The sequence below is a fragment of the Strigops habroptila genome, chromosome 20, assembly GCF_004027225.2.
Source record: "Strigops habroptila isolate Jane chromosome 20, bStrHab1.2.pri, whole genome shotgun sequence".
In the NCBI taxonomy this organism is placed as follows: domain Eukaryota; kingdom Metazoa; phylum Chordata; class Aves; order Psittaciformes; family Psittacidae; genus Strigops; species Strigops habroptila.
In genome coordinates this window covers 3,946,960-3,971,755 of record NC_044296.2, presented here as the reverse complement: position 1 = coordinate 3,971,755, position 24,796 = coordinate 3,946,960, and the positions used below count along the sequence as shown (strand labels likewise).

General features: G+C 44.6%; 4 protein-coding genes across 10 annotated transcripts in view; 3 read left to right on the top strand and 1 right to left on the bottom strand.

Moving 5' to 3' along the window:
* Positions 1-3,103, top strand: part of CERS4 (ceramide synthase 4) — a 38,169-nt gene extending 35,066 nt beyond the window's left edge. For both annotated transcript variants that reach the window (XM_030509628.1, XM_030509627.1), the window contains one exon: positions 1,131-3,103. In XM_030509628.1, coding sequence (XP_030365488.1) covers positions 1,131-1,322 — 192 coding nt within the window. In that variant the 3' untranslated portion in view covers positions 1,323-3,103. The remainder of the gene's footprint in view (positions 1-1,130) is intronic.
* Positions 3,104-3,356: 253 nt separating this feature from the next.
* Positions 3,357-24,796, top strand: part of SPPL2B (signal peptide peptidase like 2B) — a 33,419-nt gene continuing 11,979 nt past the window's right edge. For 3 of the 5 annotated variants that reach the window (XM_030509626.1, XM_030509624.2, XM_030509622.1), the window contains exons 1-5: positions 15,198-15,327; positions 20,791-20,910; positions 23,247-23,429; positions 24,115-24,204; positions 24,565-24,704. In XM_030509626.1, the coding sequence (XP_030365486.1) occupies positions 15,271-15,327; positions 20,791-20,910; positions 23,247-23,429; positions 24,115-24,204; positions 24,565-24,704 (590 nt within the window). In that variant the 5' untranslated portion in view covers positions 15,198-15,270. Of the gene's footprint in view, positions 3,368-15,197; positions 15,328-20,400; positions 20,911-23,246; positions 23,430-24,114; positions 24,205-24,564; positions 24,705-24,796 lie in introns of those variants that run through there. The other 2 variants (XM_030509625.2, XM_030509623.1) reach the window with 1 other exon arrangement.
* On the top strand, positions 6,681-9,846 carry LOC115618256 (kelch-like protein 24). Its single transcript, XM_030509631.1, has 3 exons — positions 6,681-7,688; positions 8,650-9,061; positions 9,277-9,846. The coding sequence occupies exons 1-3, from the start codon at positions 6,710-6,712 to the stop codon at positions 9,587-9,589; spliced, it is 1,704 nt and encodes a 567-aa protein (XP_030365491.1). The 5' UTR covers positions 6,681-6,709; the 3' UTR covers positions 9,590-9,846.
* Positions 11,221-15,146, bottom strand: LSM7 (LSM7 homolog, U6 small nuclear RNA and mRNA degradation associated). 2 transcript variants are annotated; one of them, XM_030509629.1, is made up of 4 exons: positions 15,062-15,146; positions 14,705-14,795; positions 13,016-13,087; positions 11,221-11,802 (listed from the first exon to the last, which is right to left on the bottom strand). In XM_030509629.1, the coding sequence occupies exons 1-4, from the start codon at positions 15,098-15,100 to the stop codon at positions 11,660-11,662; spliced, it is 345 nt and encodes a 114-aa protein (XP_030365489.1). In that variant the 5' UTR covers positions 15,101-15,146; the 3' UTR covers positions 11,221-11,659. The 2 variants fall into 2 exon arrangements, with proteins under 2 accessions (XP_030365489.1, XP_030365490.1); XM_030509630.1 differs by having other exon boundaries at positions 14,717-14,795.

Below are 24,796 nucleotides of genomic sequence, written 5' to 3'. Positions count from 1 at the left end.
TCTCCCACCCAGAGTGTCCTTGGAGGCAGTTTGAATTCAGTGCCAGTTTAGATTCTTACAAATCCTGTCTGCATTTGGGTGATCTCTAGAAAGAGCATCAGACCAAATGGACTTCTTAATAGGATTCAAGAGATATCCCAAGAAAAACGGACAGAATAAATGGAGACTACAGGTGTCTGTGCAGCAACAGACATCCTCCTGAGCAGTCTCCAAAGCTCAGGTCACAGAAGGGGTTGGCTGCTTTCCCTTGGAGCACTCTTTCCAACAAGGAGTGTGACACTGTGCATCTGTCCCCAATTCTGGCATCTTGTATTGCGGAGTAGAAACAGCCTGGGAAGCCAGCAAGTGCTGGGCTGCTTTTTCTAAGCTGTCATCACATTGTTTCCTCTCTGTCTTTCTTTTAAGGCAATTAATTAAATATTTGCAAAAGTGGATTACAGATCTCTCAGTCAATAGCAAAAGGACATAAAAATGAGTGTAACCAGAGCCAAGTGGTTTTGTTTTGAGCTGTTGGTTTGTTTGAAAGCAAATGCTTCCAAACTGTCCAAAGCAGTGTGCTCAACCTGTAGCCATCCAGACCAAGCGTGGTCAGAAGCTATTTCCTTGTCCCTTTTGGAACATGTAAAAGAGCATGATTAACTGCCTCCCTCATCCTTCTTCCAAATGTTTATGCCCAAAGCACCAGTATGGATCTCCTCAGTCTTATATGATTGTCCTCAGTCCTGGCCATGTGTGTTTTGGTGCTGCTTCTCAGCCAGTACTGTAATTTGTAACGTTTATCAGGCCAGGTTGGACACAGGGGCTTGGAGCAACCTGCTCTAGTGGAAGGTGTCCCTGCCCGTGGCAGGGGGTTGGAAGTGAATGAGCTTTAAGGTCTCTTCCAAGCCAAACCATTCCATGATTTCATGATCACAGCTAGGATTACACTGAGACTGAAATCAAAGAGACAGAGAGAATCTTGTTTCCAAAGGTGATGTAAAAGCTGAAAGGACACAGCAGAACTGTGCGCCAAAGGCTGAGGCACGCATTCATCTGAGGCAGCAGATGAGTGTTCATCCTGTGGCTCAGCCAGCACTGCTTCTTGTGCAGACTTCTGTGTTGAATTGCTTCTCGTTTACGTGTTTCTTTAGATGGAAAAGGACATGAGAAGTGACACAGAAGAAAGTGACAAGGATGAAGAAAAAGAGAAGATTAGGGAAAAGGAGAAAAATGGGATCACATATTTCAGCAACGTCACAAGCAACAGTTGTATCCAGAGGAATGGATCTGAGCCACTGAACAACAGAACCCATCTCACCAATGGCCATGTCAAGGAAAGATAGCTACTGCGCCCGTGCTTCTGATCTGGTCTTACATTAGCCCAGTTCACTGTCTTTAGAAACAGTTTTGCTTATTGTGTAGATAAATTGGAGTGCAATTGCAGTATCATAGCTGAATTCCTGCTTCCTGTAAACAGAAGTGTTTAGGGTCAGTGATAGTTGGAGGAAGTTTTTGGTCTTTCTTCAATAAAAGCTTACTGTAGGTTGTAGCCTTGAAGCAGATAGAAAGGGATCAAAGTGGTTTGACTTGTGTTAGACTGTACCACAGTTAAATGTGTTAATCTTGAAAAATGCTTTATAAAAACAAAAAAAAGGTGGATAAACTCTGACAGCGTCAAGTTTTAACCACATAGTACTGTTTGAAAGGACTCTGTTTAGCCTTTACCAGCCTCTGGAGGCCCTGGCCCATTGCCACTAATGGTTATGGCTAACAAGTAAGTGTGAGACTCTAAATCTTAATGTGGGGGGAAACCTTTGAGGAGACAGGTGCCCATACACAGAAGATTAAAACTGAGCATAGTGAAATAGAAGCTTTGGAAACACACAGGAGAAAACATTTTCTTCTCAAGGGAAATGCTGCTGTGTGCCCTGTGACCAGTTTTGTAATGGCATGGATCTCAGTCCCTTCGGTTATCAGCATTATTGCCACAAAAGTGGGAACTCCAAAGCCCACACTGGAGAGAGTGCCCACCCAAATCATAGTTGGAAGAGCTGGAAAATCCAGGCAACTCTGTCTCAACTGCCAGGTAATCCTTTAAACCTGTCTTGGAAGTAAACGCAGCAGGAGGGAGGTGACAAGAAACTAGGTAATCTAGAAAACCACACTGATTTAAGTGCTCATGTTTTCACCTAGTGATTGGCACAGCAGGAAATGTTTACAGAGTCAGCTTGTGGCAAGAAGGGAATACATTTCCCCTGTCCTCAGAGGAAAAAGGATCCAGAGAAGGTCTGCTGAACCTTATGGAATAATGCTTTGATATGGCCTTCTAACTCTAGGGCCTTAGCCTAGATGTATCAAGAAAAGCAAACTTAAAGCAGTAGTCCATGAAGTCATGATGCAGTTCTGATTCAGTTTGTTTAGATGTCCTATATCTTACATCCTGTGTAGTCTTAGACTTTGAATTCTGTAATACCTTAGAAGAGTTAAATTAGTATGACATGAATTTCTGGTTTATAGATCGATTACTCTATGAAACCAAAGTATTAACAGATTCATTGCAATGAGTGCAGGGAGTTTGACTGCCAAGGCCATGCTGACACTTTCCTCTGTGTGTCCAGTAAGAGCCAGTGCTCACTGGGGAAGGACATGCACCAAGGAAACATGTGATTTGAGGAGCACATGTTTCAAATTAAAAGGTAAGTGACAGCATAGAAGAGGAGGGTTTTCAGCAACCCACTCGCTTCACCTGAGATGTGGCTGAGAGAGCTTTGATCTGAGCTTGTATGTGCTCATCTTGGGTTTCAGTTAAAATACACTGGATCACTTCACAGGGGGAAGAGTGGTTCCAGTGTGCGTGATTCCAGGGCAGTAACATGCTCTGGGAGGAAAGCATCTGTTCCTGCATCATCATTTACATTCGTATTTGCTGAAGATAGGTAGTTTGTCTCTGAACCCTTGAGCTAATTTGATGTTTAAAGCACACGTTCTGTATCCTGTCGTGTTCCTTTTATCTGAGTCTACAATCCTGCCACTCCTCTGCGGGTGATGTGTGCAGGAGGGATGGTTGTGTATCATTTTGTACTACTGAATGTAAACAGTCTTTATAAATGACTTTTGAAAGGTTGGAGTGTCTGGGCTCTTTTGTGCTTCTTTAACTAGCAGGAGGTAACCTGCCTTGATTGCACCTTATCGGTGGATGCCACATTCGGGTGCCATGGCCAAGGTCGAGACACATGCAGCGTGCATGGTGAGGAGGTTGCACACCCTCCCCCTGCAGCCACACTGGGCCATGCCAACAGAGATCTGCCTCATTTGGCTTCTACTAGGTAAAAATGCATTGGATCCTGGAACAAGGGACACTTGGGAGCACCCCAGCACCGAGGGGCAGGTTCCTTGGTACTGCCAAGGCAGTGGCAAGTCCAAGATTGCAGCAGTGGGGAGATGCTTTGGACTTGAAAGAACAGGAGGAGAGGAAATGAATGTCTATTTTTCAGAGAATCATAGAATGGTTTGGGTTGGAAAGAACCTTAAGATCATCCAGTTCCAACCTCCCTGCCATGGGCAGCGACACCTCACGCTAGACCATGTTGCCCAAGGCTCTGTCTGACCTGGCCTTGAACACTGCCAGGGATGGAGCATTCACCACTTCTTTGGGCATCCTGTGCCAGGGCCTCACCACCCTCACAAGGAAGAACTTCTTCCTTATATCCAACCTAAACTGCCCCTGTTTAAGTTTAAACAGTACTTCAACAGCAGCAAAATACACAGAATGGTAGAGGTATATGTAGAAAAAATACTAATTTTCAGAAGGTCACATTACAAGAACATTATTAGGGTAACGAGAAAAAAAAGCATTCAAAAGTTAGATGAAGCCATGAAAAAGTCAACCTCTGGCAACTGAAGTCAGCCTCCCAGTGCAGGGACAATCCCAACACTGGCTTTAAAGACATGATCACATCTCTTATTTTTATATTTAACTGTCCTTTTAACACAGCAGCGCTGTGAAGGAAAACAGGACTAGTCCCCTCTGCTATACACCATGACACAGGTCTTGCAGCTCAGTTAAATTGTCCTTCTTTCCTCCAGAAAAGAAAAGATGCCAGAAGTGACACGGAGGAAAGCGACAGGAGTGAAGCAGAGGAGCTGGCAAAGAACAAAGAGTAACACGGGTCTTGCTGCAGAACACCAAGAGGTGAGCAGACTCTTATAAGAGGGGAGGCTGAATGGGATCTGGGTGGAAAGGCCAGACAGGCTCACAGGTTGCTTCACAGTAGCCTGACTGAGGCATCACCCAATGTATAGGTGGAAGTGAACTTCATTGTAGTCTTTACAGGCAGTTTAGTCACTTTAGGAGCTGTTTTCTTCACTTTTCCTGTTGGGACCATTGTTTTACTTCTTTATGATCATTTATCCAGGAAACAAAAAAAGAGGTCTAGCAAAGTCTCACTGCAAACAGGAGAAGAGGGCTTGAACAAGCTGTTGAAGTTATGACACCAACTGTGGCTATCTATCTCAAAACCTTCCCAAAAGATTCATGAGATCATAAATGACAGTTGCTGAACATTTAGTTGACTTGCAGTTTCAGAAGGTCCTGGCCATCGTTGCCAGCCGCCTCATAAAGGACTTGCATGTGAAAGACACAAGCTTAACTGGGAAATAAGGTTTCAGTTGTAGAGTATAAATTGGTCAAGCTTTGAGGAAGGAGAAACCATTTCTGCAAATAAGGCCTGGCCAATTCATACAAGCTGTGTTTGATGCATAGGTCACACGAAATAGCTCCTGTGTCTAAAGGACTGAATGGTAACTGAATGTCTCTTCAGGGAGACGGCTCCTAAAACTGAAAGCAACTGAAACTCTTCCAAGTGCATGATTTTTCCACCAGAAATTATCATTTAGTCTAAATGGAAGCTTTCAATAGGGATGGATTCATTTTGTTGAGGTTTCATTTTCAAAATTGGAAGTTAAGGGTGTTACAATACTAACATTTTAAGGAGATAGTTTAGGGTTGGATGACTTTTCACCTTGTGTTTTATTGTATCTGATGTCATTTTCTGAATTCATAGTAGAACACAAAATCGGAAGTCAAGGTAAAAATGAATTACACCTAAAGCAGAGTCTGCTTTCCGCAGGTTCTGCATGATGCAGATGTTTTTTAGGCTTATGTCAGTGGAAAAATCTTCTCAAAAACTTGCTGGAGGTGTGACACAGAATCATAACATCAACTGGGTTGGAAAAGACCTTTGAGATCATCAAGTCCAACCGTTGCCCAGGCACTGCCAAGGCCACCACTAAACCATGTCACTAAGAGCCTCATCTACATGTCACTGCTGACTCCAAGGCTCAGAAAATGCAGAGGGTGGATGAATCCACATATATGTGTGTCCGCAGACAACATACAGAAACCTGCAAATGCTGTCTTTAAAATATATTTTCTACTCAGGCTTTGAATCTGCTTCCGAGGGGTCTGCCACATTTTACACAGACACTACAGAAAAATGCAAAGAGGTGGAAAATGAAGGATGATGCAACTAGAACACACTGCTGTGAGGAACCATGCTCCATCTCCCACAAAAATAAAAGTCAGGAAAGATGTGAGAGAGCAAGGCAGAAGGAACTGAGCCAGCATTCCTTTGAAGGACTTTCTCCAAGTTTCTTGTAGCCCCTTTAGGCACTGGAGCTGCTCTAAGGTCTCCCCTTCAGGAGCCTTCTCTTCTCCAGGCTGCCCCAGCCCAGCTCTCTCAGCCTGGCTCCAGAGCAGAGCTGCTCCAGCCCTCGCAGCAGCTCCGGGGCCTCCTCTGGCCTCGCTCCAGCAGCTCCACGTCCCTCTTGTGCTGCTGCCCCAGAGCTGGGGGCAGGCCTGCAGGGGGGGTCTCACGAGATGTGACTATAAACCCATTGGTAACAGGATTTGCAGAAGCCTCTTGCAGAGATGCAGGAGGAAACCTCGAGGGTCAAAAGGGTGCTCTTGATTCAGGTAGCGCTATTCTGCTTGCCAGACTTCACTGAGAAATGGGACTGAGTCTTGCTGAATGGGTTCTTTGGGCTAAGGGGCACTAGTTCAAGGTCACTATGCAAATCTCTCTGTTCAATAGCTTGGTCTAAAGACTTTGGAAAAGTTCACTGTGTGGAATCAGTGAGCTGCTGCTTGTACTGTGACTGCTTCTTTAGTGCATTGAGATTGAGGATGACCAAATATGTGATAGGCATCAAGGTTTGAATGGGAGCTCATTCCTTCCCCCATCTCTTACTAAATGCATACAGTTAAATATATACTAAATACTGCCAGCATTCTGGAATTTAATATTAAACTTGAACTGATGAATGATGTGGCTTTGGGGAAATCAGTGGTTTTGTTCCCAGGAAGTCTCTCTATGGTTTTGATTTGCAGAAGTGAAAAGTATTGTAATGGATACAGGTTCAATGTTCTTCTGCAGCTTCTTCATGTTTAGTCAGTGCTTAAGGCAATTTTGATTGTTCCTCCTTTTTCCTCTTTGTACTCCAGGCTCTTTGCTTGGCTAAGAGCTCCCCTAATTCACTGTGGTCTTATCTGGCTGAGGTAGGTGCCAGTTAAAAGTGTGGAGTTTTGGTTATACAGCTCTGCTGCTCTGAAAGCAGCAGGAAAGACTGAAGAGCAAAGCAGGAGGGTAGAAAACATACTTTATTTTTAGCACGAGATTGACTTATCTTGTATTGAGCCTAGCTGGGGGGATAATGTTTCCAGAGACCTCACATGAGTAAAGGCTGTGTAAAGGCTGAGTTAATTTTAACTGCCTGGCAGTCAAGAAGCATGGAGCCTGCACAAGAACCAGAGGAGCTGGGACCTCAGACAGAAACGGTTGCAGACACAGTTCTTGAGGTTGGAGGGAGCCTCTTCCAGGTCAGCCGCAGGGCACTTTCCGCACACAGTCGTTATTTTGAAGCCATGTTTTTTGGGGGAGCACGAGAGAGCTCTGAGCACCACATAGTGATCAGAGGGATTGATGCAGTGCCCTTCCAGGCGCTGCTTGAGTTTACTCGCACAGCCCAAGTGCTTATACAGCAAGAAAATGTGACCAGCTTACTGGAAACAGCTGATTTCTTTCAGTTCGACAGAGTGAAGCTGTTGTGCGAGAAGTTTCTGGAGAGAGAGCTGCATGTTTCCAACTGCCTGGGCCTGATGACCTACTCGCAGCAATTTGCCTTTATAGAGCTCTATGCCTCTGCTATGAACGTGGCTCTCACTCACTGGGGGGAGGTGATGTGCCAGGAAGAATTTAAGGCACTACCCAAAGAAATGCTGCTGCAGCTCCTACAAAGCGATGACCTCTTCGTTTCACGAGAAGATGTGGTTTTTGACAGTGTTATGAGGTGGATCATGGAGGACCCAGCAACAAGAGAGGAAGACTTCCTGGATTTGGTGGGCCACGTCAGGGTCACTTTTCTGAGTCTGTCCTTCCTCGATTTCCTGGTGAAGCGCAGCAAGTGCTCTGGGGAGGCAGATGCCTTCTCCAGCCTCATCAAGAAGTTAGACCGCTGTCCTCCACCCAGCTGGCAAAATACAGAACTGTGTCCTCATGCAGGTCGGAGCTATGACACCTTATACGTCCTGGGAGGAAAGCATGACAAGGATCAGCAAGAATTATTTCTCTTTCACCCTAAAACAGGGACCTGGCAGGCTTGTTCTCCACTGCAGCGCAGGAACCTCACCCAGTATGCAGTGGCAGCAGTAGGTAACTTGCACAGAAGTGGGACTGAGCAAATGCAGATACAAGTTGAGGCTGAGAGAAGCAAGTGCAGGGACTTCAGTTGCTTCTCCTGTAAATCTGTGCTGTTCAGCATTACTAAAACCTCACTCATATTTGTGCTTCTATTCATTCAAAGAATGGTTTTGTTTTCCTTAATTCTAGGAGCATGTTAAACAAGGGTGAATATTTCTTTTTCATTTAGCAGAAACTATTAAACCAGAATATCATAGAATGGTTTGGATTGGAAAGGACCTTAAATCTCATCCAGTTCCACCCCCCTGCCACAGGCAGGGACACCTTCCACTAGAGCAGGTTGCTCCAAGCCCCTGTGTCCAACCTAGCCTTGAACACTGCCAGGGATGGGGCAGCCACAGCTTCTCTGGGCACCCTGTGCCAGCGCCTCAGCACCCTCACAGGGAAGAGCTTCTGCCTAATACATTACCTACATTAACTTTATCTGGAGTGAGTCTAATGAATTCACTTAAGGCAGCCTTTTTCGCCTTCTCTTTCATGGTGGTTTTGACAGATGGTGACTTCTGATTTATAGTTGCCATGAAGTTAAACTTGCCCATGGATTTTGTGAAATCTTCATGCTTGAAGACTTCCAAGACAGCACAATACCATGGCTTCCCTTATTTAGTGTTGGCGATAGTGCCATTTCAAGCGGGAGTTTGGATATCAGATCCCAAGAGGTTCTTTCCAGTCAGTGTTTGCATGATTTTGTTGAAGAGCAGGAGCAGACTTGGAAGGACTCACTGCATCCTGCAGGCCCAGCATATCTGTGCAGATGAGGAATCAAATACCGCAAACTGATAGAAAGAGCAGTAATTTTCTCTGCTCATCTTGCACCTCATTGGTACAGCCCAGGGAGAAATGAGAAGCTGTAGCTCTTGGGAGCAATTTTTAGCCTTCATGTAACAAGTATTTTCCTCTGCTGTCTTTCCAGGGAGCTTCTTGTTTGTGACAGGAGGATATTTCCGGGATGAGTTTGTATGGTATAGTGTGGATTGGGTTCTTACCTACAACTGCTTGGACAATAGCTGGCTGGAAGGCCCTGCCATGAAGAAGTCCCGCAATAGCCATTGTGCAGTAGGAGCAGGGCTCTACCTGTATGTGCTTGGAGGGAGCACAGATGAAGGGATAATCCCAGCAGTGGAGCGCATGGCTTTGGTGGACTCAGAGTGGGAAAGCATGAGTCCTATGGCTCAGCCTGTGGAGAGGGGAGATGCGGTCAGCTTGGGAACCAGGATCTATGTGGTCTGTGGCCTGGATGAAAATGGACATGTCTATGATGGAGTACAACGGCTGAACACAGAGACAGACAGCTGGGATGTCATCTCATTCTCCCCACTTCCAAGGTAAGGATTAATCTTCTGGAACCTGGCAGGAGAGGAAAGGTTCTTAGTGTTGGTCCTGCTCCAAGAAGAGGTTGAACTAGAGAAATCCAGAAGTCCACCAACACTTCTATGATTCTCTGTTAATCAGGACTCTTGATTTGAGGACCAAGGTCACACTGAATGTTTCAGGGCCAGATCTTTCTATTGATTCTGATCAAGGGTTTCTTCCCTCCCAGGTATGATCTCTGCATCACATCACTAAATGGTGCTCTATACACCATAGGAGGAGGAGCTTTTCGATTCGATGTGGAGACAGATGAATGGACCCGGGTGGATGAGGAATGCTTGACCCACAAGTTCTTCATGGGATGCAGCACTGTGAACGGACGCATTTATCTCGTTGGACAGAGGAAGGGGAATGGTGCCCTCCCCATCGTAGTCCTCTTTGATCCCTACACTGATGTGTGCCAGGTCATCGATAACAAACTCCCTTGTCCCCTTCCTATTCATGGATGTGTCTCTGTGCGAAGATTTGATACATGGGCATGAGCCATGCCAGATCCAGCCTGACCAGAAAGAAGAAGTCCTGTGCTTTCCAGCTGATGGGAGTTAGATTGTGTCAGGTTTGGGCTAAGAAATGATTTAATTTGGAGAACAGCTCTGCTCCTTCGTAACTGTCTTATTTTTACTACCTGGCGAATGAACCTGAAGCAAAAGCTGGTGGAACCCTTGTGTCTACACAAAGATGGCATCGTTGAAAAGAGTGTTGTGATGGTACAGAAACTCCTCAGGATCAACGCTAAATAAAGGGCTGCTGTGACCTTGAACCTCTGTGGTACTCTGTCCATTGAACAACTTGGAGAGACAGGAAAGTCACCGCATCAGTGTTGGAAAATATTGTAGGAGTAAAATGATAAATCAAATTTGCGTCAAAAGAACCTTCAGGAGGATGTATGAGCTCTTAGTGCTGTAGGACAGAGCACAAAAAACCCCAACCAGCCACTGCAGTGAAGCCATACTCAGTGACAGTATGGTTTCAGCCTGAAATAAGCAAGTTTCCCAGGTTATATGATTATGGCTAAAATTACCTTTATTTCAGGTTGGAAAGCACCACAGAAGGAGGGAGGCTGTTCTGGATTTATGCATTTGACAACAGTCTGTAGGGACAGGACAAGGGGAACGGCTTTAACCTGCCAGAGGGGAGATTGAGATGAGCTCTGAGGCAGAAGCTCTTCCCTGTGAGGGTGCTGAGGCGCTGGCACAGGGTGCCCAGAGAAGCTGTGGCTGCCCCATCCCTGGCAGTGTTCAAGGCCAGGTTGGACACAGGGGCTTGGAGCAACCTGCTCTAGTGGAAGGCGTCCCTGCTCGTGGCAGGGGGCTGGAACTGGAGGAGCTTGAAGGTCCCTTCCACCCAAACCCGTCTGTGAGTCTATGAGATCCTCTATTCAGCAGTCTTTAAAACACCCACCAGGAATGCATGAGCCCTCAGAAAAGGGACCAGATGCTCTCAGTGATCTCTCTTTGATTTCCTGTCTCAGAGTGGAGCACAGGTTCTGATGTGGTCCCTCCTAATTTTGCTGTGTTTATGCCCCTCCTGAATAACTGTGATTAGATTTACAGCTGAGGAGAACTGCAGTGTCAGGTGTAGAGCACTTTTTCAGACTAAAGCCCAGACATTTAGGAACAGATTAATTTGTATTTATTTACTCAAAAAATCCTCAAATCTTGTTATTTCTTCAGTATAAAAGAAATAAAAATGTTTACTTACAAATCAAGTTCTAACAAGCAGAACCACAAGTGGATAGCTACAATATAAAAATATGCAGTATTTCCAGACACTGCCTACAATTGAACATTAGGATCTTAAATATTCTTCCCCTAAAATTCCGAGTATCAAATAGGTACTTCCACAAGGTTCATCATGTCGTTTAGCCAAGAATCATCCTAGAAGTTAGTCCAGTCCTTCTGTACAAACGTGGGAGCCTTCTGATACACAGATCACAGCCCCCAAGGCCTGAAACAAGTGCTAGAAAAGCTCTTCTTAGCTACATAGCCTGTAAAGGTGATGACAAGGTATATACAAAAAGAGCCTTTTTCCTGCATGTGCTGGAGCAAGCAGGCAAAAAGAGACTGAACTGAACAGCAGGAAGACTGTAGCATATTGCTTCTTAGCTGAGTACTGCTATCTAAGAGGAAGAAAACCATGTTCTAATGTATTTAGGCTTTAGATTAATTTAAATACATTTTAATGTATTTAAAAATGTAAATGATATAACCGATATTCAGGGCATTCTTTACTAATTTTATGTGGTTGTTTCAAAACTCACGAGATCAAGAGGGCCTCAGGTAGTTCCATGACAATATATTACCCCCTGTCAGCTCTAAACAGTGTAGTTACACATTTACTGGGAAGGGGGAACTCAGAACTTCCTTCTTACATGTCATGCCCCATCCTCACATCGTTTATGGAAAGCCACAAAAATAAGAATTGACCATTCTTTCACACTAACAAAAACACATTCAAACTCCCTCCCCCCAAACCAGGAAGCTTCTCAACACACTAAGTTTTCTCTGATGATTTGCACCCTTGAAGTCTTCAGAGACAACAGAAAGAAAGCACTAGCCATCTTGCTGCTGAATGAAAGGGTTTGGAATAGCTTCCATCCCATCCTGTGGGCAAATAAGAACCACAGAAGTCCCTCTGCAGACCACAAGTCCCAGCTGACGTGTGTCTTCTGTTAATTTGTACTGATCATCTGGATCTGAAAAGCAGAGATCCACAGTTAAAATGGCAACGTAAGTCAAAGAAACCAAATTCCATCAACTTCAACAGGCACAGACATACAGGTCTTTTTCCAGGTGTCTGTGCATTGTGTCATTGAACACATGGACTATAGAAGTGATGCAGCAGTAAGACCTGATGTCTTCAGGACATTGCTGATTTTCAGATTAGTACATGCCACAGTGAGCAACGAAGCACTTTGCTTTGTATGCAAAGCAGAACATGTATCTTGTAAAGAATTCAAAGGCCCTTTCATTCATCTAACCAAAAGCATACATAAAAGTGATTAAAAAAGCTCCCGATCCCGTTTCAAATGCCATTATAGGCAAACATTTTGGGATTGATGCAAATCAGAAAGAGACCCTGACTTCAGAATGCAGAAAGTACATAATCATAGAATAGGGTTGGAAAGGATCTTAAGATCATCTCTTTCCAACCCCCTGCCATGGGCAGGGACATCTCACACTAGACCATATCCCCATACCAAGCCAAACAAAGACAAACCCTTAACACGGCAATAGCTAATTCCACCCTCCTTTAGATGCCAATATACTCAGTAAAAATGCACCACACATCTTCTACAACTCCCTTCTAACAGCAAAATTAAAGCATCAGGTGCTTCTTTGCTAGAAGGCAAGAGAATGCTCTTTAAAAATGCGGTACTATCATATGATAAATTTTGTTTCAGACAGGAAAAAATGGAAGTTTTTATCTTTGGATGGGAAAACCCCCAAATTATATGAAAGTTCTATCAGCTCTACAAAGCTGTAGAAGACTTAGTTCCACAGAAACATAAATACTGCATTTACAGAAGATTTTAAGACAGTAGGATACCAGTTCTTGCTGAGATGCTTTTCCTGCTTTGGGCAAACTGCCAACCCTCCAGCAGTAGAAAGAGAGGCAAAGGAAATTGCCTTATGTGACGAGACACATACAACTTTATTCAAGCTCTAGAGGACAAGAGGGGCAAATGAGTTACAGAAGAGCTCAAGTGAGCACTACCAAGAATGTTCTACCACAGGGAATGTGCTTATTCTAACTTGTTATCCCTTTCTTTACAACTTACTTATCATGAACATGTCTTAGTTTGGATGATGTCAACCTGCAGTTGCTGGTTATTCACTCACAGAGCTGTAACATTTCCTGGGGGGCGTTGAGGAGAAGGAGCTTTATACAGATAGCAGGTTACTTACCTCGCATGTATTCAATGGTACCATCAAGCACAAGGTTCAGAAGAGGGTCAAATCCTTTCAAGACACCACTTGCTATTGAAGACCATACATAAAACAAAAGATCAGAGACCAAAATCAGGTATACAGCAACACAAAACTGCATGAAGAACGGGTTCAGTTCTCCAGTTCTGTTCCCTCCTTCAATCAAGGTTATCAAGCAAAGGAGACCACTGACACAAAAGAGTGCCCTCTTCATCAAAGTGCAAATGCAGGGGCACCCTGTCTGTGTTGTCAACTGGAACTCACGGGGGGTTTAACCAATTCTTCAAAATGCTCTTCAAAACACTAATGTTTGTGTGCTCAGAAAATTTCAGGGATATTTTACAACTATTTAGCATAACAAATGAGTCTAAGTCACACCAGCCAAAAAAACCTGACCAAACCCAACATCCCAAAACTAAACAACCACTCTTAGCACAGGGGTATGGCAAAAAACAAGGCAAGATTGTAATGTTTTGAAGTGCTTTCCTCAGAAACCCCATCTTCCAGGTGCCCTCCTGGAGCAGCTTTTTAACACAAGCACTGACTTCATAGAAAGGCTCTGCAAACAGACAAGCACTTTGTCCTCAACCAGACCACGATTCCACAAGCCTAGTCACTAAATAAATCACAAGACTACACAGAATGATGTCCCAGTATGAAAAAGACTTTTTGATTACCACTAACAGCCCAAACGAAACAAGAGACTCTTACAATCCCAAGTGTTACATGAACATCATGGAAGAACTTGGTGTGAATTGTTTGAGACGAAAATCTAAACCAGTGGATTCAATGGAATTAACAACTGCCCCAAAACCACCAAAAAACCACCAACAAAGAAAACCACGTGAACCCCAAACCCACTTATCAATAAAGAGGACAAGCAACCTCGTAAGCATCAGGACCCAGGGGAGTTTTAACACGATTTTAACAGCATGCTGCCAACTTTGAGACAAACAAGTGGTCTGCAGGTGGCACTACCAGCTGCATCGAGATGGACAAGTGCACACACACAGCAAGGGAGGAGAAGGGGGAATAGTGACACAAGAGCCTCAGAAGTGATGAGAAGACATGGTGAGATATATTGAAACAAGGATGAAGTCTACTGTGAGGGTGCTGAGGTGCTGGCACAGGGTGCCCAGAGAAGCTGTGGCTGCCCCATCCCTGGCAGTGTTCAAGGCCAGGTTGGACACAGGGGCTTGGAGCAACCTGCTCTAGTGGAAGGTGTCCCTGCCCATGGCAGGGGTTGGAGCTGGAGGAGCTTTAAGGTCCATTCAACCCAAACCAGTCTGGGATTCTATGAACTCCAGGGCACATTTAGCATGTTAAGACATGAAAAGGATAACAGGTGAGTTAATTATAACACCCATTAACATTTCTTTGCTGCTTTAAGTGTACCCCTGCAGTATGAAAAAACAGCTAAAAGAAACATGATAGCTGAAGACAATTAATAAAAGATTAAAGAACGGTGCAAGAATGAAACGCTGCGATAAAACCGCAGGCGGGGGCTAATGGCAAAGTTAAAGTAGAGAAGCTTTTACATGGGTAACAGTAAATAACAAATAAGAACCACCCGCTACTCATGGTCTTTCTTTACAAGAAAGGCACGGCACCACACAGGAGACAAGAAACAGCCCAGTCAGCCCCATGCTGCAGAGGCACACGCCTCACCTTCTCTCCCACCTTGGAACTTCACTCGGATTGTTTTGTCGATGTATTTAGACAGGTCCAAAATACTCTCCTTCTTCTTCTTCTCCTTATCCTGAAAGAGAGGAGCAAAGGCAACCTGCATTAAGAAGAACCCTCCCCGCTCTCTCCCCTTACCACATATAAACTCAGACTCCTTTTTAACCACGCTGGTTTGAACGCGGGTACAGAAAGCGCCCAAAGGGACAGCGAGCGGACAGGGTGCCGGGCACGGCAGCGGGCCGGCACCGCGGGGCTCTGCGGCCGCGAACCCCCCGCCGGGGCCCGGCCGCGCTGAGGGAACCCGGGACTGAGCCCCCCGCGCCCCCACAGCCTCCTCACCGCCATCTTGCTCCCGCCGCCGCCGCCGCCACTCGCCATTTCATTCGCCGCTGCCAGAAGTTACGTCGTCCCTCGGCGAAGCCCATTGGTCAATTCCGAGCGCAGGGCGGGACTTCCGCGAAGGGTTGCTGGGTTACGCGGTGCGGAAGGGGCCCGGCCCGGCCCGGCCCGGTCGGAAACAAAGCGGGCGGCGGCGCGGCGGGCCTGGCATGGCGGCGCGGCGGCCCCGGCTGCGTGTCTGGCTGCTCCTGCAGCTCCTGCCGCAGGTGAGCGCCGTGAGAGTCGTGCCCCGGTAGAGGGGGAGCTCTGCTGGGCGGGGGACGGTGATGGGTAAAGCCGGGGTCTGGCGGGGTCTGTGGTGCTGAAGGCCTCGGGTGGTCGGGCGGTGTGTGTCGGTCTGAGAGTCGCCTTTGATGGGCAGTAACGGCGCAGGGCAGAGCTGGGGCTGCCCGGCGACAGCAGGAGGGTGCTGGAAGGGGATAATGGGCAAGTTGCGGCCGCTTGTTCTGGTGGAAAGAAAACGGCGTCTTTTGTGCCTCAGGCTGCAGCCTGTGTTTGTGCCCTCCGCGATTTATCAGCATTTATGTATATCACAGAGTCGCAGACTGGTTTGGGTTGAAGGGACCTTAAAGCTCATCCAGTCCTAACCCCCTGCCACGGGCAGGGACACCTTCCACTAGAGCAGGTTGCTCCAAGCCCCTGTGTCCAACCTGGCCTTGAACACTGCCAGGGATGGGGCAGCCACAGCTTCTCTGGGCACCCTGTGCCAGCGCCTCAGCACCCTCACAGGGAAGATCTTCTGCCTCAGAGCTCATCTCAATCTCCCCTCTGGCAGGTTAAAGCCATTCCCCTTGGCCTGTCCCTACAGCCCCTTGTCCAAAGCCCCTCTCCAGGTTTCCTGCAGCCCCTTTAGGCACTGGAGCTGCTCTAAGGTCTCCCCTTCAGGAGCCTTCTCTTCTCCAGGCTGCCCCAGCCCAGCTCTCTCAGCCTGGCTCCAGAGCAGAGCTGCTCCAGCCCTCGCAGCAGCTCCGGGGCCTCCTCTGGACTCGCTCCAGCAGCTCCACGTCCCTCTTGTGTTGTTGCCCCAGAGCTGGACACAGGACTGCAGTGGGGGGAGAATCACATCATGTTTCTCTGATATTGTTACAGGACAACTGAGAGGTAGCGATACCAGGAAAGAATGGTTAGAGTGGTAGGGAAGTCAAATGAAAATTGAGGACTCAGATACCAAAGCAAGATCTAAGGGCAGATTGTACTCGGTTTTATAAGATCACACCCCTCTTTAGGTTTTTCCAGATGAGGAGCCAGATTTGGATGAACCATGATTCCTTCTAACCCACACCATTCCATGATTCTATCAGCCTTTGGCTAATGAAGAATGTAGTAACATTATCTGCAGTGAGCATGTTGGATCTAGGTGGTGGTCACTATACTAGCTTTCAGCAGAGTATTGAATAGAGGTGTTGATTTGTGTATTTAAAAATCAGAGCACTCTATGACATAGGGTCCAAAGACTTGAAAAGACTGTCTGAAATTCTGAATTAAGGAGGTGGTTGACAATTTAGTCTCACGGAATTGTTGTGTTGTGAATATGGATGGGTCTTTGAGCAAGCTGGTCCTGTGGAGGGTGTCCCTGCCCATGGCAAGGGGTTGGAACTGGATGAGCTTTAAGGTCCTTTCCAACACAAACTTGTCTGTGATTCTATGAAACACTCTCCACTGTACAGTGCTTCTTGAAGAAGTGTTTTCTTTATGTGCAAATTTGCTGTCACTGCTGATGGTCTCCAAATTGGTTGGTGCTGTTTGTGGGAATGAACAACACCAATCTTATGGTTTCTTCTTCCAGGAACACAGCTCCTTGTGTCTGTTAAATCTCTCTGAGATTCAGGTGACTGAATCAGCTGATAGAGCTAAGGAAAGTAGAAAAAATGTATGGGGCATCCAGGTGAGTTTGGGACAGAGGCAGAGAGGAAGGAACAAGATTGAGCCACTGGGTTGGCTCAGTCACTCTCACTGCAGTTTCTGGAAATACGGGTGAGCTGAATTCCTCCTTCTTCCATCTTTTAACTTGCAAACCCCAGAACTTGTCTCTGAGCCTTGTTAATTCACCAATATCGCCAAAAAAAACAATTAGCAAAAAAACCAGGGAGTGTTCTGCATTTTTAATGTATTAAATAAGCAGTGGAAGGGTCTGATGAAGTTCAGAGCAAAAAAGTGTGCTCTTAATGCCACAATTAGATTGGCTCAGATGCCTGTTAGGTTGTGCTCTCAGGCTTTACACTTCTGTTGTGTGAAAACCTTTTGCAGCTTTATATAAAACACTTTGTTTTTGTGTTAATTGTACAACAATCTTCATGAAGCTGGGATTCTTACAGAGTTCCAGCTTTGCAGAGGTCTTGTTTGTGACAGGGCGCTGTTGTTTATATGGATGCCTGGTTGGCGATGATATTTAATTGCAAACACTCTCCCCTTATTCCTATAGGGAAAATGGATAATTCCCTAATTAACTGGGAGATGTTAATTCTGTTATTTGAAGCTTGGAAGTCCATTCCTATTGAAGCTTGTTGCAGTGCTTCCTAAATTATATGTGTTGTAAGAAGCCAGTATCCTAAAACACCGTATTGCCGCAACAGCTGCTGTTTTCTGAACGCCCTTTGGGGTTGTAGGAACATGGTGTAGGGTCTGCACAGCTTACATTGCCTTACTGGTTAATGTAGCATATGGAATGAACTCGAGGAACTAAGAACCATCATAAACGTTGCCACCATCCCAGTGCATCAGCTGTGTTGTTTTGAACTTGCTTTTGTTCTCTGATATCTGGTGTCATAAATAAAAACAAAACTGGAAGCATCAAAGCTCTGTGGTACTGAAACAAGAACCTCTGATGCCTGCTGAGGTGGGAGGACAAGAACAATCTTGTAGTGGCTGTTGACAGAATTGAGAACTAGGCTTTGATGCTAAGTGAGAATCGCGTTGTAAAAATGTCTGTTAATCCACATTCTCCATGGACTTCGTAAAGCTCCGTACACCCTCTTCTGCTTTTAGCCCTGCTCATATCCCCTTTAATTCCTCTCATCCTTGATTTCTTCACTAGGCTTTTGGCACACAAAAACACAGAGCTTCTAAAATATCTTGAGCATTTCACATTAAGAACCTTTTACTCCCTTAATACTTCTTTAAAGAACATCCATTAAGTGGCTCAGAAAGCATAATTGTGTATTAGACTCCCCAGTGTTCCATTTGGGATTATTACCGAGTCCCAGTGATGGTTATTGAAATGCAAATGCAGCAACACACCCTGTACTTATTCTCTTGTTTTAAAGATCTGTAGTTTGTATCTTAGAAATGTAAGACTTTTAGCTGTATAGATTGATTGCTTCTCAAATGCATAAAACTGTTGGATTACAGGGAGCTGCTCCTGGGAAGCTGCCTGAAGAGTTTGGATGCGGTTGTACATGTAATATTCAAAACAGAGCTCCTCAATGTTTGCTTGTTTCAGCCCAGTCAGACCCTGTAACAAGAAGCAGGGAATGCTTTTCTTCTGATCATTTGCCTGGGTCTGTATTTTGATCTCTGTGGCTTGTTACTCTTGGAATATTCAAGATGATAAGAATGGATTATTTTTTGCTATGCCTTCCTTTCGTTGGAAGGGGTTTAGGTGCTCTGGATAAATAGCTGAGATAGGAGTTAAAAAGTCCACCTTGGCAAATAGCTGGGTTTTGCTAAACACATTTTCTCCTTATCACGTATGCACAATAGTATCTCCCTTCCTCCACAAATAGCTGTATCTTGTGAACTTGCACTTTGCTTAAGTGGTTTTAATCTGCACTGGAATAAACCGTGTCACCTGCTATGCCAAGCACGCTTCAGGACCAATGGAATATGTTTTAGAGCACTTAATGAACACTAATGATGTGAAAAAAGGAACAAAGTTGCTGCATGAGTTATTGAAGACCAATTATATGCAAAAGAGCTAAATATAAAAATCTCTACCTCCTGTATACTTTTAGGATTATGTTTCTTTACTGGTATCTTGTAGTACAATGTCAGTAAAATGTGGAGATTGTTCCTGTTTAAAGGACAATTCTTTGCAGTGTTCCAAAAAGTGTCTTCTCGGGGTGCAGGATAACCTCTGTGTAGTGGGGTTTGAAATAAAGAGGGAGAAATTAGAATGATTGATTCTTTGAATGGATTTTTGAACAAGACACAACTTCGGTGCTGCCTCCAGTCATCTTTAGCATCTTGTTTCTCAGCTGCTGCCTGGAGAGACAAATGTTTCTCTGCATGTAACATGTATCTCTAAGAGTTTAACTGTGTAATTATCAACTCATTAGTCTGTTTAGTTTATGAATGTTAAACTAGATGTTGACAGATTAGTCTATCACAACTTTCTGTCTAATTCGGGAGCAGCAGTGGTTAGGGATATTACATTGTGTTTCTCTCCAGAATAAGGTTTCATCAGTTCTGATGAAACAAAGTGATTTGTTTGAGGAAAACTAAATCTGAACAATAGAGCAATTAAACATGTCTTAAGTCAGTGACTTGGTTTTGTTAAAGAGTGCTGGACAGCAACAGACAAGGATGAAGGGGAAGGGAGGAGTTGGGTCTGTGGGTAGAGGGCAGTGGAACATGAAGGTGAGTGGTAGAAGGATAAGATGGGAGGGGGGGGGGTTTGGTTTCCTTTGTTGGTTTTTTGTTTTGTTTGTTATCTGAACCTGCTGGTGCTGGTGAACTGATGGTCTCCCCTCATCCTGTGTGCTGGGGATGAATGGGCAGCATTCCACCAGGAACAAAACATGTGATTAGTTAGTGACAGCCAGGTCAGATATTCATAGAATCACAGAATGGTTTGAATTGGAAGGGACCTTAAAGCTCCTTTAGTTCCAACCCCCTGCCACGGGCAGGGACACCTTCCACTAGAGCAGGTTGCTCCAAGCCCCTGTGTCCAACCTGGCCTTGAACACTGCCAGGGATGGGGCAGCCACAGCTTCTCTGGGCACCCTGTGCCAGCGCCTCAGCACCCTCACAGGGAAGAGCTTCTGCCTCAGAGCTCATCTCAATCTCCCCTCTGCCAGGTTAAAGCCATTCCCCTTGGCCTGTCCCTACAGCCCCTTGTCCAAAGCCCCTCTCCAGGTTTCCTGGAGCCCCTTTAGGCACTGGAGCTGCTCTAAGGTCTCCCCTTCAGGAGCCTTCTCTTCTCCAGGCTGCCCCAGCCCAGCTCTCTCAGCCTGGCTCCAGAGCAGAGCTGCTCCAGCCCTCGCAGCAGCTCCGTGGCCGCCTCTGGCCTCGCTCCAGCAGCTCCACGTCCCTCTTGTGCTGCTGCCCCAGAGCTGGATCAGGACTGCAGGTCTCTTATCTGTTCTGCAGTAGTTCAGTTTCCTACTATTGCTCTGCTTATATGCTTATATGTACCATTGTAGCTGTGTTGTTTGGGATTGTTTTGGGGTTTTTTGTGTTTTGTTTTTTTATAGGCATCCAGTGAGGTTTCATTTGATTCTTAGACTAGTTGGTGTGTACATGGAATCTTCATAATGCATCTGCACTTGTTTGAAGTATGATGGAAATAGTAACAAATTCCACTATACTCCCTGCACAGATACTGAAACTGTGGAATCTTTTGGTTTTCTTTAAAATACAAAGCAGGGCAGTCAGCAGCAAGTTGCACCCATCACTTCTCCTGTTTCATGTGCTCTAAAATTCTTGTTGTGAATCTTTTGTTATGTTTTCAGGTGTACTGTGAGTATGGGATGGTACATGTCCTTTCAGAAATGCCGGGCAGCAAAGGAAAAGACTACTGTATCCTCTTCAACTCTCAGTGGGCCCATTTGCCACAGGATCTGGGTAAAGCTGTAAGTACCTGGCCAAGCAGAAGAACTTGGTCAAAAATGCCTTTGTTACAGGGAAATTTCTAATTTCTAACTTGAACTATTAGAATTTGAAACAACTACTTTGTTTGCTCTACTTATTTCTGTCTGTTGAGATCACCCTAGGCAGTGCTATGATGGCAATATTCTTTTCCAGGCAGCATGCCAAGGTAATAGCTATTTCTGGTTCAAAACAAAAAATCTTCCTTTTGTGCAATGTGACCAATTAAATGAAAATGGCACTTACCTGGGGTTGGAAAGGAGTTTTTATATGTCAGTATGATATGAAGAGATGCCACGTGGCCTTGCTATTATACTGTACTGTGACCTTTCGTGCTTTCTCAGTGGTTCATAGTTTTGTCCACTGCAAGAGTAAGTAGTCACAAATTGTATCAAGCTTTCTCTGCTTTATCCAAAGCTGTATGAGCTGACAGTTGAGTCAATTCTTCACTCTATTCCATGAGAAAAAGTTACTGTCACTGAATGATAAAATCAGCAAATACCTATTGAATAAGCACCTAAAAGGAGAGATGATATGGAGGGGTTGCCTGATACTCTGTTTTATTCATTGTATTTCTTAATCTGTCAGTTAAGTGCTACACAGAATTATTAATGTTTCTTATCAATGTATAATCAAGTCTTCATAACCCGTGGTGTGTTATCTAGATTACTCCCTAGATACATAGATAGCTCAGATGCTGATGCTGCCTTTGTCTTGTGTAGACCCAGCTAATAAATTCTGCACTTGATGTGACGCTGTGTAAGGTGAAGTCAGCCCATGTGCACAGTGTATCCCTTTGCTCCAACAGCAGCAGTGAGGATGCAGGAGTGCATGAAGCTGGTTTGAGAGACTTCAGGTCTCCATTGGCTGGATCCAGGCAGGCTTCCACAGAGTGTCTGGCATTGTAGACTGCAGGATTTGTGGGGGCTGGGGACTATAATGTAGACATCTTGTTTCAACCAGTCTCATAAAAGTCACTGGTGACATATTTCAGTAGCTCTGCAGGAGCTAATACAGTCTAGAAGAGCTTGCATTGAACTGAAACTGAAGCACTCAACAGGTTCTGATCTACCTTCCACAGAGCACTTGGGTTTCCTATGCTATATCCCTTGCCTATCCCTGTTTCCTTCCTCAGCTCTCCCTCTGCCTTTCCCTTCTTCCACATTCTCCCTCCTCCTTCCCTCTAGTACTTCAGCAGTTCAGTTTATTAACTGAGGTGGTGCAAGGCACCAACCTGAGCTCACTCTGCATTTGTGTTGTGATAGGGCTGATAAGCTTTCCTGAAACCTGGACAACCAGGTGCATGTAGAGATGTTTTACTGTTTCTAAAGGAGGATCCAGGTTGGCAACAGCAGTTTGGAAGCTTGGAGCTACTGTGACAGCTTGACTCTTAAATCAGTAGAGTCAGTTATACAGGTATTTGGTATTGTATGATGTACCTGTGGATTTCTGATACGAAGTGTTACATGGGTCAGCTTTTCAGGTTCAAACTCTACCCTGGCACTTCTCAAACTTAACAGCTCAACTCTTAACAAGAGTGAGGCTGTGACCTGCTTCTGTTAGCACAAGACACACCAAGAATCAGTTATTTGGTAGATATTTGCATTTTCCAGGTGACTTGCAAATAGAACTGGGCAAAGGTGCTTGTTGTTGCTTGGGTTTTGTGAGGAACAGTTTGTGTTGGTGTTATTTCTAAAACCTTGAAGTGTCTTTGGACTGATTCTGTGTAAACATTCCAGAGTAGATGATGTTGGGTCTGAGGATGGCCAGCACTAAGAATTGGGGCATGCATGCAATGTTGCTGAACTATAAGCAGTGAGAAGCAGCTTAGAATCTGATATCCAGGTGCTTAGGATCTAAAATCTCAGCTAACTGGATATGATTGGTTTCAAAATGGAAGCTTGTTTTTGTTGCCCATGCTTTTATACTTTACCCCAGCCTGTGTTTGTGTTTCTAGCTGTTCATAGCCTACATCCTCTCAGCCTGCAACTCTGTGCCGCCCTAGCAATTACACTTTGCTGTACTCCTCCTACATCCTGGATGCATGCATCAGAACAGCGGCAGTGCTGAAGAAAACAAATGCAAGTGCATTAACCCAAACTTTATTACCAGCAGAATTCTGTACAGTAAGTTGAAGCAAGTCAGGACCCTACGTTATAGAGAAGGCAGCACTGGTTTTAGCTTTCGAGTTTCTCCAAGGGTGCTCTATTACTCCATTACTTGAAAGTTCTAAATTGTCCTTTAGAAACTCTGTGGTTTCTGCACTTGACTTCTTTTATAATTTTATATGTATGCATTTAACTAATTTCTTTATTTTCAGTCACTCTTGGAACTGCAGAATCAGACAGCATCTGTTTTGTGTTCTTCTTCTGATGTACCTCATGGGGGATTTAATAATCAAATCCCCATGGTGATGCGAGGGAATTGCACCTTCTATGAGAAAGTGAGGCTTGCTCAGATAAATGGAGCTCGTGGGCTGCTGATTGTTAGTAAGGAGAGACTGGTAAGCTTCTTCTGTCTTTTCTATATTGCTGATACTCCTCTGATGTTAGATATTGTCTTGTCTTCAGTGCTTATTGCTGGTATTTGATGCTCCTCTTTAAAATAAATAATATATGTGTGTGTTTATGTGTGTACATACATTGCACAGCTATGTGTGGAAATAATACATCTGAAGGAATGAGGAATGAAGCAGGAGGAGGTATTCATTTAAATAGGAAATGCTGCATAGAGCCCATGAAACATTTAAGTCAAGGGCTCAGAATTATCCTTTTGTCATGTGAAATACTGGAATCAAAGAAGGAGGTTGGTTTATTGGCTCATACTACTGCCTTGAGTGAGATCTAGATCACAGTGAATCCAGTGTTCTAGATTCAGCTGGAGCATCACCACTGCATATTTTGTAAAATTGGTGGTTTTGAATACTCTAGTCAATACTAGGTGCACACATCAGTCATAAAACCCGATATGCAAATGGTACTGCTTGAAGTTTGGTTGCTGCTGTTACAGTCTTTATTGAGTTATATTTTAGTGGAAGCAGGCATACATTTTTACTTTGAGTTTTTGCTGTCATTATGTTCCTTTCTGGAATATTTCCCAAATTAACAGAAACACAATTTCCAACTTTAACCTTTTGGAAGCAGTAGAAGAAATGAATATATTCTTACCTGGACTGATCTGTCTTTCAGGTTCCTCCTGGGGGTAACAGGAGTCAATATGAAGAGATTGATATTCCTGTGGCTCTGCTCAGCTATAATGATATGTTAGATATTCGCAAGGTAAACTTGATACTAAATTCTCTGGTTTATATTATCTCATTTAAATGAGTCACTCAACAGGTTTTGAAGTCCATCTTAAGAGCTTTGAATCCGTAGAGAGCTGTAATACTGAAGATTGTATTATTATGTTGAAAATATATATTGAAAAAAACCACATCTCATGGGAGGCTATTTCTCACCTTCAGAATAAAATGGAGCCTGGTGCTGGAAATGGACATCACTAATAGTAGAGCAAATAGATTACTCTTAAGTATTTATAATAAAACCCCATTCTGAGGTTGCTTAGTGAAAACTAAATAACTGAACCTTTACTAAGGTAGCTTTTTGGAAGTGATTCATAACTTGTATTTACCTCCGCAGAATTTTGGCACCCATGTGAGAGGGGCGCTGTATGCACCAAATGAGCCTGTGCTGGACTATAACATGGTGATTATATTTGTCATGGCTGTGGGGACTGTTGCAATTGGAGGCTACTGGGCAGGAAGCAGAGATGTTAAAAAGTGAGTCCCTGGATTGTAGTAAGTCAGTTTTCCTGTGTCTTTCCCAGAAAAAAGAATATGTGGTATTTATCTAAGATCACTTGGTAGCTCTG

What these genes read in the sequence shown, in the direction of transcription:
- LSM7 (XM_030509629.1), bottom strand. Translation starts at nt 15,100, where the DNA reads ATGGCGAGTGGCGGCGGCGGCGGCGGGAGCAAGATGGCG. An exon ending in GCGGCGGGAGCAAGATGGCG is followed by an intron (nt 14,796 to 15,061) that starts GTGAGGAGGCTG and finishes CCTCTCTTTCAG; the next exon opens with GATAAGGAGAAGAAGAAGAA. An exon ending in TACCATTGAATACATGCGAG is followed by an intron (nt 11,803 to 13,015) that starts GTAAGTAACCTG and finishes TCTGCTTTTCAG; the next exon opens with ATCCAGATGATCAGTACAAA.
- LOC115618256 (XM_030509631.1), top strand. Translation starts at nt 6,710, where the DNA reads ATGAGTAAAGGCTGTGTAAAGGCTGAGTTAATTTTAACTGCCTGGCAG. An exon ending in GTATGCAGTGGCAGCAGTAG is followed by an intron (nt 7,689 to 8,649) that starts GTAACTTGCACA and finishes CTGTCTTTCCAG; the next exon opens with GGAGCTTCTTGTTTGTGACA. An exon ending in TCATTCTCCCCACTTCCAAG is followed by an intron (nt 9,062 to 9,276) that starts GTAAGGATTAAT and finishes CTTCCCTCCCAG; the next exon opens with GTATGATCTCTGCATCACAT.